Here is an 11,567-nt window from a genome sequence, read left to right on the forward strand (position 1 = left end):
GAAACAAAAATTTATTACATTAGAGCTGCAAGATTTCATACCTACTGAAATTATATGATATTAAAGCTGCAATATTTCAGAAAAAAAATAGGACTTTTCCATCCCTGAATTATGCAGCATATACTTGCATCACCAAAGTTCTAAGAATGAGAGTGATGCAGTTGTGCTGCGCATACTACAAAAGCTTAGGCGCTACTGAGCAGTGGGCACACTTGACTCAGTCAACTGCTTCAAAACAACTTGAGCTGCTCTGCATGCAATGCGCTAGCTAGTTGCCTTTGAAGATGTTGATCATTGCAAAATTTACTAATTGCCCTGTGTATAAGCACCTTTTCTGCTAGGGCTAGTCTAATTTAGACAATGACACAAAAATTCACCATATCTTTCTAAGAGAAAGCATTTCGGAGACCAGCTCCATTGCCAGTTCATAACACAAAGTTCAGTCCAAATACAATCAATTAGTAAAGTAAAATCCACTGTTGGGTATTAAAACAGAAAGCAGGTAAATGAGACATGAAATTAAAGTTGGTAAACAGCCTATCAACTATTTCAAGAGGAAAGAAGCTTAATTGGCATTTAGGCTAGGCTTTTGTTTGACTCTTTAGGTTTTAGTAGTAAATTATTAATTTTGTCCTCTATATTCAAAATTATTTAACAATTGTCTTAGAATAGTAATTTCTTTAAATTTAGAAGGGTCGGTGATAAGATTAGTAAGGCTACTGTTATAACGATTATGATCAGCTAATACTACTCCTTTGCCCTTATCTGGCTTGCAAATGATGAGGCCCTTATTTTTGGCCAGGTCTTTTAATAAAAGGAAGTCAAGTGGCTGAAAAACAGATGAGAAAATTTTGTGGGATTTGAAACCGTGAAAATGACGGTAAGCTAAACTTTGCAAATTACCAAGAAATTCCTGACAGTTGGTAATGAAAACAGTTTATATGCAAAGAGCAAGTCTTTCAAAAGCTTTAAAGAACTTGTAGAAATCCAATTTAGGAACAGGCAGACAAAAGTCAAGTCCAAAGGTTCAAGGTTCCAGGCTTTATGAACTATAGTTGAAAGCAACTTAATCAGGGTTACGTGGATGAATTTCATTATCAATACCTACCTAAGTTATCAAGTTTCTTCTGATGGGTCTTGAATGAAGTTTTCTTGAATGCTTCAGTTAGACGTCTGGCGTGTTGACGAATAGCAAATGCATCGAGGATGAAAAATAGTACATGTCCAATTTGTGCTTCACTTACGGTGACCAAGTCAGTTAATTCTCTAAATGCCTTCTTCTTGGAAGATAATTCCAAAGAGAGAAAATTCTACTTCTTCTTTTTTTCTTCTTGGAAGATAATTCAATAAATATATACAAGTAGGTATTTAATTACAGTGAAACTGCAGTTTCACTGTAATTAAATATATATTTTTTTGTCCTTCAGTGCTAAGTGGAGCTGTTACATACTACTTTAAAAAGAATTCTATATTTTTCTATCATTTATTATTTTTCTGTCCAGTCTTAGCCAAAGTACTTAGGTACTATTTATTTCATAACAGCAGCTCAACATCATTTTCATTGTTAAGTATTTCTACTACATTCAAGATGGCTCCTGCTAAACAAAAGCAGAAATGTTCTGTTGGAAGAGCTCTTATAAAGCAAAAGGCTCGTGAAAAGAAAGAATTCTTCTCAAAATATAAAGAGGTAATGTATATTATTTAATTATTTGCTTCTTCTATGTAATTAAGTAATATAGGTAGTTGTTGAATAATTGCCAAAGGAATTTTTTTGTCTAAATTTTTACCAATAATCATCAAGGTTTTTTTTTACCTACCTACTGTTTTTTATTGCAATAGTAATTCTGTTGACAAAGCAATAGTTAAACTTAGAATAGTTTGAGAAATGATGCAAAAGATTCAGCTTTGTCCAAATTTAAGTCTTTTCTAATTTGGCTGAGATGAATTTGATGGGACAAATTATTTTTTTAAACTTCCATGTAACACATTTTTTTGTTCTAGCAATTGTCATGTGATTGTTTATTTTTTTGCTTTAATGGAGTGAAGGATTTAGTTATTTTGCTCAGAGATTGTAATCCTAGTTATTTAAGTGTTGATTGGCTAGCACGGTTGTTTTCAGAATCGTCACGTGCATCCTATTTCTGCTGCTGGTGTTCATGAAGAAGCCAGTCTCAAGTCCATCACACAGCAAACTGACCTGGCTGACTTCATGTCAAGAATTGAGATCCATCAAATGAATTTTGAGGTGTGGTGGTTATATATGCTCAGCACTCTCCATAGACTTTTTTCCCTATATTTAGCCTCAAAAACTTTCTAGAACTTTGAGTAATCGGTTAATATAAAACTTGCAATTTTCATGTTTATGTCTCAATTGCTGTTTTTTAGTGAAATTTGAAAATGTTCTAGGTTTACATTTATAATGCCACTGCAAAATTAGCTGTCATGATTTGTTGATATTTAAATTCACTTCATGATAACCATTCCATAAATTTCATTTTTTAAACAAGTACTAAACTTGGTTCTACCATGACAGAATCGTCAATGCAATGTGAAGGTGCAGACAGTAGATAGAGCAGCAGGAATCCTCACTGAATCTGAGAAAGAGCGCATCAACAAAGCTCAAAAGCAGCACTGGCATGAGCTGCGCATTCCTCGCAGGTACTCAGTTCTCTCCTTGCTGTTCTGTGAACAAATAAAAAGTTTAATCAACTTTAAGTGTTTGTGTTGGAATTGAATATGAGTGATTTTAAGGATGGATCATATATACCTATGCTTGTAATCAGTAAAAAAAGTTTTTATTTACTACTGGACGCCAAATTGTATAAGTATCAAAGTATCAGTGATAGTTGATTCTCTAGGCCTGCTTGGGATGAGATGACTTCAAAGGAAGAGCTGCAACAGGCTGAGGCTGAAGCTTTCCGGCAGTGGCGCGTGCAACTGGAGGAGCTGTCATCTGTGGAGGACATTACTGTTACACCCTATGAGAAGAATCCTAGGGTGTGGCAGCAGCTCTGGCGAGTTGTTGAACGCAGGTGCCTGATTATACTGTGTAGTCTTATTGTAGCCTATTGGGTATTGGATGTGTATGTTCTATGCATGCATTTCCTTATATCTGAGAATTTATGTTAATGTTGATAGTGTTGGTGAATCTCATCACTCTGTGTTTTCAATGCCTCTTCTCATTAACCATGTTTGGTGTGTATTTCGTAGGTAGTGTTGAGTTTTTTACTACGTTCTGGTATTGAAAAGCCCAATTTTTAGCTTTCTTGAGTGAAATAGGAATTAAGTTTGCTAACAGTTTGTCCACGTATTAGCTATGGCACAGGCTCTACTTGCCGTTACATCTGTCATATTTATTTCAAGGTTAACGAAACTACTTCTGCAATGGTTTTGCTGTTGACTAGGTACTTCCTTTGTTCCTTTGCTAGTTCCTTTTGTTTGCTAGTTCCTTTGGAAAACTAATATAAGATGCATATGGTGCGATGAAATTTAGTTTTTGCTAAATCAAAAAGTATGATTTACTCATTTGCTGGTGAGATCATCAACTTGAACATGTCCTGAAATTGAGTACCGTAAAATGGGGTAACTTAGACCGGCGGGGTAACTTAGACCACTTTTTGTTTTTTTAACAAAAACCCCCACAACTCAAAAACTATTAGCCCCCCATTTGCAAACTATGACACTTTCCTCAAGTTTGTCATTTGCATATGTAACTAGAAGAGTTCTACTACAATGCACCAAAACCTGGAGTTATTTGGAGTTATTTTACCAAAAAAAATAATTGATTTTACCACCCGGTCTTAGTTACCCCAAGAGCTGGGGTAACAAAGACCATCACTTTTTTTGAAATTACATAAAGACTGTGAGAGGCAGGAGCCAGCAATTTATGGTGAGTGAAGCTAGAGTATAGACCTGTATTTTGCATGTTTCAATTCAAGTTTAATTTAGCTAGTAAAAAATTACATCATTTATAAAAAAAAAGTGGTCTAAGTTACCCCATTTTACGGTACGTTCAATGAATTCAAATGTTGCTCAAATTTACTTGCTCTATAAGTATTAGATGAAGTTTAAATTTCATATTTCATTTCGTGAAAGTTTGTGAAATTATGTTACATTCTCCTGAATGGCTCATTACCTTGTTGCAGTGACGTTGTGGTGCAGATCGTGGACGCTCGTAACCCCCTGATGTTCCGCTGCACTGACCTGGAGAAATACGTCAAGGAGGTGGACCCTGATAAGGTCAACTTACTGCTTGTCAATAAATCAGACTTTCTGAGCGAGGAGCAGAGGCAGGCTTGGGCTGATTACTTCAATATAAATAATGTCTTTGCCGTATTTTTCTCTGCATTGGCAGCCGGCAATGAGCTTGGTAAAGAGCTGGAAGATTTGTCTGAAGAAGAGGATGAAGAGGAAGAGTCTAGGGACAATGTTTCTGGCGAGAGTTCGAAGCTATTCGAGTTCGAAGCCCCTATCGTGCCCGTCTCTCAATGTGATGATGAAATCTCTTTAGTTTCCAGTGAAGACGAGTACGAGAGTGCAAATTCGTCTCTTGATGTTTCAGATTCTGAAGAATTAAACAAAGAAAACTTAGCTGAGATATCGCTTAATTGTTCACAATCAAGCATTGAATCTGAAGCTTTAAAACCACCGACAAATAAACAATCAAACAACACCTCAGTGCCTTCAGCAACCAATAGCATAGCTGAGACTTTAGATTCTGATAATGTGAAATCGTTAACAATTGGCAGCACACACAAGACTGCAGCTTCCTTCGTAACAACCAGCAAACTGCACAACAGAGAAGAGTTGATTGCTGTGTTGGAACACGCATCTCCTGCACCTCGTCTGCTGCAGCAGCACACCACCATCGGCTTGGTCGGCTACCCAAACGTCGGCAAAAGCTCTACCATCAACTGCCTGATGCAGGGAAAACGCGTCACCGTCTCCGCAACTCCTGGCAAGACTAAGCATTTCCAGGTCAGTTTACGCACAAACCAGCGACTTTCTTGATGCACGGCAGTTTGTTACGATGAGAACTTAAAATTAATTTTGTTTAACTTACTGCGGTACATTTGACGTGTAGGTTGAGAAGTTTTTCCTCACTTCTGGACTGATGTTGTGTTATATGCAAGCCATTTATATTTTCAGAGTTATAACATTGTATGTTTGCAGACGCTGTTTTTGACCCCTGAACTGGTGCTGTGCGACTGCCCTGGTCTGGTGTTCCCAGGGTTCGTCAACACCCGTCAGGAGATGATCATTTGGGGCATCCTGCCCATAGACGAGATCAGGCGCGACTACCACAGCCCCGTGACACTCATCTGCAGCACCCTGCCTCCTGCCTCCCTTGAGGCTGCCTACAGCATTCCTCTCCCCGCCGGCGACTCCAGGGCGCCTACTGCAGAGGAGCTACTCACGTCCTACTCAGGTGACGAGGTCCTGCTGCTCAGGTGACGAGTTCCTGCTGCTCAGGTGACGAGTTCCTGCTGCTCAGGTGACGAGTTCCTGCTGCTCAGGTGACCAGTTCCTGCTGCTCAGGTGACGAGTTCCTGCTGCTCTTTGCTTTCACTTTTTCGTGGCTCACATGAATTTTTGGTCACTCAACGTATTTTATGTCTTTTTATTCATCTTTCATTTTCAGTGAATTGAGGAAAAAAGTGTTACCTACTACTGATGTTTCCTCGTTGATTTATTGAATAATTCAAGGTTTGTTGGACTAACTCGTGATCTTGCACCGCCTCTAACGGTCGTCATTTGTTGCTCGTAGCAGTAATTAATTTAAGAATAGGTTACTTCAATCTTGTTAGCCTAAAGCTAGGGATATCAGTAGCCTTCGTGTATCCAGGCCTTAAAGTTAAGGACAAGTTTGTGATGAGGTTTTGAGCGACTGCGTACTACTATTACAACAATATGCTAATACTCTTCTTGGTTTATCATGAAGTGTTTTAAAATAAAGAAGTATTGCAGTGACACGCAGCTTCATGTCGGCACGAGGTCGTCCTGACACATCCCGCGCAGGCCGCGCCATCCTCAAGGACTTCATGAACGGCCGCCTCCTGTACTGCGTCGCGCCCCCCGGCCTCGACCAGCAGCGCTACCACACGTACACTGTACAGGCGGTCAGTCCTTAGTCCTTAGACCTTAGTCCTTAGACCATAGTCCTTAGACTATAGTCCTTAGACCATAGTCCTTAGCCTGCCTCAAACAGCGTAGTGCCGACACATTCCTATTATCCTACAGTCCAGGGGCCATACTTTCAAAACTCGCTAAGTGAACGTAAGTACTTACGCTCTATTTTCTTGTCTATGATTGGTGGATTTGGCTTGAAAGGCCGTCAATGATTGGCTGATGAACTTGCGATCTCTTAACTTTTTTTTGTAAGTATAGGCATTGGTCTATATTGATCCTAAGAAAGTTTGTACGGATCTTTCATCTTTGTCAAATTTTGAGAGCGTTTTTATTCACCATTTCTTCCTGGCGTGTCATATGCCGATGTTGGCAATGCGACGTTTGCCTGATTGCATGTTGCTCTCATTGTAGCGTGTGAGGTTTTAAAATCATCTCAATCCGCCAGCAATTATTTCGATATTTCTGTCGTACCGTCTTGATTCGCTGTAATGAAGGTCATGTTCTAGTGCAAATTATAACAGTACAGCTTCAACTTCAACGCTAAATGAAAATTTTTCACTGTAGGTATTAATTATTTCACATTTTTTCAATCATTTTCTCTCAAAATATTGATTGACTTTTCTACGTGGATATTTTTCTCGATCTTTACCTTCCTTGAGTATATTCAATATATCATTTATTAATGCAGAACTTGTACGGATTTTTCAGAAATGCAAGAATCGTGTCAAGCTCACGCCCATGCAGAAGATGATGATGGTGAGTTTGGTGAATGATTTCTGCACCTACAATACCTAGTGTCTAGTGTGCCTACAATACCTAGTGTCTAGTGTGCCTACAATACCTAGTGTCTAGTGTGCCTACAATACCTAGTGTCTAGTGTGCCTACAATACCTAGTGTCTAGTGCGCCTACAATACCTAGTGTCTAGTGTGCCTACAATACCTAGTGTCTAGTGCAGGGTAGTGCGCTCTACACGTGCCCTCTATTACTGTACCTACAATACCTAGTGTCTAGGGCACCTACAAAACCTAGTATCTAGGACGCGGTAGTGCGCTCCTCCCTTCCTCCAGCCCGGAAACCCTCCGACATTCCCCACACTGCGGGGATGGCAGGGCGCTCGTATCATTGCTGTGTGCGGGGCTGAAACAAATACTAAGGGGCACAGTATTGCTGTTATCTCGCTCTTATCTGGCCGCCATGTCACTAACATTTCTTGCCTGAAGACAACTGACCACAGTCTCAAGACTGCTTTATTATGGTCTCAGTACAGTTCCTATAAGTTCATTTTCAATTTATTGCATTGAAATGACCTTTAATGTAGAATATAATGCACATTTATGATTATTTCAATTATTTTTTACATTACATTGAGCACATACATTACATTGTTCTTTTCCATCGAGTATTAATACATTCCATCATATATTACTTGCATTAAAACTCACAATCTTTGTTATCTTTATGGCATTTCTTACATTCTATCGAATATTTTTTCATTACAGTAAATATTTCTTACATAAAAAATGCGTGCCATCTATTAACTTCACTTGCATTTCAACACCTGTTCGCATCATGATACCTAATTTCTCATAATTCTATCAAAAAATTATCTATTACATATCACATTGCTTCAACGATCCAAGTAGCCGGGTTGATGATTGACTAAAATTAATTCATGATTTCTTTGTTTCAAGAGCCCATCACATGGCATCGATCATTTTTAACGCATAAACTCTCCATTACATCCACACTAAATTCATTACATACAATTAGAATTTTTTATTGCATCAGGTTCGGAAACTTTAAACGTTTACTTAAACATTTACCTGTAAATTTCTTTTTTTAGGCTCAGAATTTATGTCATGTCTATAAAGGACATTTTCTGGTGAGAGATGTTCTATCCTCGGCGTGACCATCACTTATTCTTTGTTTGTCCTGCCTTACCGAGATAAGGAAATGATTATATGTGAGATAAGAAGTCTTTATCTCAGCGCCGCGAGCCGGTCAAAGTTTCCTGCTAATACGCTCATTAATTTGATAGCTAGAGTGTTGATAATTCCTATATTTGATGATATAAAAGCATTCAAACATTGATAACTAACACTTTTATCTGCGTTGTTGGGTAGGTTAGCAGCAGAACCAAAACAATTGAGTTATTACGGTACATAGCATACGAATTGGCAGATCAATTCAGATGCTATCACATGATACTGAGCTTCCTGTGTAGCTGTATTTAAAATGGCTGTAAAGTATACCCATAGATTATGACGGTCTTAATTCCTTATTTTATTTTTGTTGGGATTAATTTTTAATTTTTAAAATGTTCAGTCGATCGTATGAAGTGTGGGAGTGTTCGCCTCTGATAATATGTCTGAGTACCTACATCGAACTAAAAGAGGCCATCTTGTTGTGGAGAGAAGCTAACGTTGTATCATCTTACCTTAGCCTTAACTTCTTTATTTCTCGACGATACTTAACTTATTTCTTCTATATTTCTCTTGTCTAACTCGACGATTTCAACTCCATCTCAACTCCGCTCATGTCTATTCGACATCTCGTCTGAACACAGCGTCTCACCACACACCATGTAGTGCCTCACCACACCATGTAGCGCCTCACCACACCATGTAGCGCCTCACCACACCATGTAGCGCCTCACCACACCATGTAGCGCCTCACCACACACCATGTAGCGCCTCACCACACACCATGTAGCGCCTCACCACACACCATGTAGCGCCTCACCACACCATGTAGCGCCTCACCACACCATGTAGCGCCTCACCACTAACAGCTGTCACCACACACCACTAACATGTCCCCGCCTGTGCAGCCTGAGACAGCAGACGACCGGGACGCGGAGGTGCAGCAGGCGTTCGGTCTGCTGCAGCAGCAGCGGCCCGCGCCCGGCAAGCGTCCCCGCAAAACAAGGGTCAAGAAGCCCAAGGGATACGTCGAGTACACGTGCGTGTCTTGTGAATAATGCGTGTACACGTGCGTGTCTTGTGAATGATACGAGTACACGTGCGTGTCTTGTGAATAATGCGTGTACACGTGCGTGTCTTGTGAATAATGCGTGTACACGTGCGTGTCTTGTGAATAATGCGTGTACACGTGCGTGTCTTGTGAATAATGCGTGTACACGTGCGTGTCTTGTGAATAATGCGTNTGTGATAATGTTTGATCACTCGATGGATGTTATGCGATGATGTTTGATCACTCGATGGATGTTATGCGATGATGTTTGATCACTCGATGGATGTTATGTGATTTTTGAGCACGCGATGGATGTTATGTGATGATGTTTGATCACTCGATGGCTGTTATGTGATTTTTGAGCATGCGATGGATGTTTACTGCAAGGAACGCATCCTATATTCATCGTGTGCGCCTCTCCTGATAGCCCCACGTGCTCTTATCTTGGATAAGGTCATTCTTGTTGTCCTTGTGCCGGTTGTTATCATGGAATGCTGGCCTATTATTATAGGCCCAAAGTGAAAATGTGATTTCAAGACTGATTTACAAATTAATCAAAGTTTTACAATATGTTTACGTACTCCAAATATTCAATACATAAATTGAATTTCATGACTCGCGTGATACTGTTCTCACTTTCCTACACATCTCTTAACATTTGTTGTGTGCAGCGAGGACGAGAACGGCCCCGTGATGGTCATCACCAAGCCATGGAGGAACTTGGAGAAAAAGCAAAAATCCGTCAAAAAAAATCCCAACACGAATAACCCATATGCTGAATATCTCTGGTGATCTTCAGAGGTTTCCTCGCCTTCTAAGATGCATTAAACATTACTACTTTGGCTATATTTTCTTATCCTCAATTATATGTATAGCAAAATAAAAGAAATTGAAAATTTAAGTGTGCGGGAACATCTTTGTTCACATGAGGTTGATGAATCGTAACATGCCTCGACATACATGATGGTGTAGTTAACGTGGATGCTGGCTAATGGAAGATGTTAGTTTCTACTTAATTTTGGTTTGAGTGAGACACGGTTCCCCTAGTCTGAAATATTTTAATTTACTTTCCATTTACGGAGAAGTAAAAGTTGTGTCTTGTTTTGAATTGAACGCAAATATTGATGTCACACTTGTTCATGTAGATCGTATTTCTTTATCCGAACATGCTTCGGACCCAACAGGAGAAAAAGGCAAATTTTCTCTAAAACCAGTCAAATTTTGAAAGTTTTATTTTTAATAAATTTAATACAAAATACTATTTTGTATAATTAAAATAATATTTTTCTATTTTTAAATGCATAACGGATTAATTTCTGAGACATATTCTGATTTGTTTTCGCGTGCAAGATGGTATTGAATATGAGCTGGAATTGATCGTGCAAACATACGACCTTTTCATGCCAATGGAATCCTAAGAATTCTAGAAACACGCGTCAAGTGTTTGACGTGACCCATATTTGGAGTTAGTGCGATTTTACAATTATATTGCAGGAATGGTACCAAGACCCGTCTGTTATTTCCGTTCTTTTTTATAGCCGCATTGAGAAATAAATATCTTCAATTTCGGCAAAATAGATTCTCAGCACTTCACTACGCGTGACACTTTTTGATTTCTGTTTGACCAGGAATTGATTATTGCTATTCATTCGTTTAATTTTTAGCAACGAATTTTTTTATTTGAAAAAAAGGAGGAACTAGCGGCTTGGAACTAACCGAAAAGTAAATTATCATGGATGTGGGGGTTAGATCCACGTCATCAAATGTTATATTCATAGGCTAGTATAGCTTCATCGGCCAATCACATGACTTGAAGCTCCAAATAATTTTAAGAAACCATGTCGGCTACTTATTTGAAATCTGTTCAGTTAAGTATTAGATATTTATTGGTCATCAGAATTTCTAGTCCGATATGGCCTTAAATCATTCGAATGAAGCCGTAGTCGAAATATTTCTCTTGTACAACCATGTGAACTGAATAGAGATGACAACAATAACAAAAATGTTTCTGTACTTAATTGGATTTTCGACTATTCAGTGCATTACTCGACCAGTATAACGGTATAAATTGAGGTTTAATTTAGTATCGATTAATTTCTTAAGACCGGACGATTGGATGCGCCAGACGTTTTTGAGGCAAGTTTTTCAATTTGCAGTAGTCAAAAAATTTCTCTCTCCACGGAACAGTTGTGACTGAAATGAACTAATGAAAATTTTTCTTCATTTTAAGCCATGCAATTTTTTATTTAACCTTTATTCGGTTGTTAGACGGCTTCTCAAGCAGCTCATCGTCCTTAAAAGTAAGTTAAGTTATAGTAATTAGAAACTGAATTGTAAATTGAAAATCGTGAACTGTAAATGAAAATGAATTGCAAGATCGAAGCACTGGTAGTATAGTTTTAATATCCATGAAGTTTTATGAAAATATGTGAGGTAGGCAGATAGTACCATGGTTGGATAGTA

At 38.7% G+C, this 11,567-nt stretch overlaps 1 protein-coding gene across 1 annotated transcript; it reads left to right on the forward strand.

The window, feature by feature from the left end:
- The first annotated feature begins 1,435 nt into the window (after positions 1 to 1,435).
- LOC108666232 (large subunit GTPase 1 homolog) lies at positions 1,436 to 9,945 on the forward strand. The gene is made up of 10 exons (XM_018153068.2): positions 1,436 to 1,687; positions 2,120 to 2,245; positions 2,534 to 2,658; positions 2,859 to 3,032; positions 4,146 to 4,977; positions 5,173 to 5,428; positions 5,968 to 6,119; positions 6,838 to 6,885; positions 8,962 to 9,092; positions 9,776 to 9,945. The coding sequence occupies exons 1-10, from the start codon at positions 1,589 to 1,591 to the stop codon at positions 9,894 to 9,896; spliced, it is 2,064 nt and encodes a 687-aa protein (XP_018008557.1). The 5' UTR covers positions 1,436 to 1,588; the 3' UTR covers positions 9,897 to 9,945.
- Positions 9,946 to 11,567: the final 1,622 nt, after the last annotated feature.

The sequence above is a fragment of the Hyalella azteca genome, unplaced genomic scaffold, assembly GCF_000764305.2.
Source record: "Hyalella azteca isolate HAZT.00-mixed unplaced genomic scaffold, Hazt_2.0.2 contig16511, whole genome shotgun sequence".
In the NCBI taxonomy this organism is placed as follows: domain Eukaryota; kingdom Metazoa; phylum Arthropoda; class Malacostraca; order Amphipoda; family Hyalellidae; genus Hyalella; species Hyalella azteca.

What these genes read in the sequence shown, in the direction of transcription:
- LOC108666232 (XM_018153068.2), top strand. Translation starts at nt 1,589, where the DNA reads ATGGCTCCTGCTAAACAAAAGCAGAAATGTTCTGTTGGAAGAGCTCTT. An exon ending in GAGCTGCGCATTCCTCGCAG is followed by an intron (nt 2,659 to 2,858) that starts GTACTCAGTTCT and finishes TTGATTCTCTAG; the next exon opens with GCCTGCTTGGGATGAGATGA. An exon ending in ACACGTACACTGTACAGGCG is followed by an intron (nt 6,120 to 6,837) that starts GTCAGTCCTTAG and finishes CGGATTTTTCAG; the next exon opens with AAATGCAAGAATCGTGTCAA.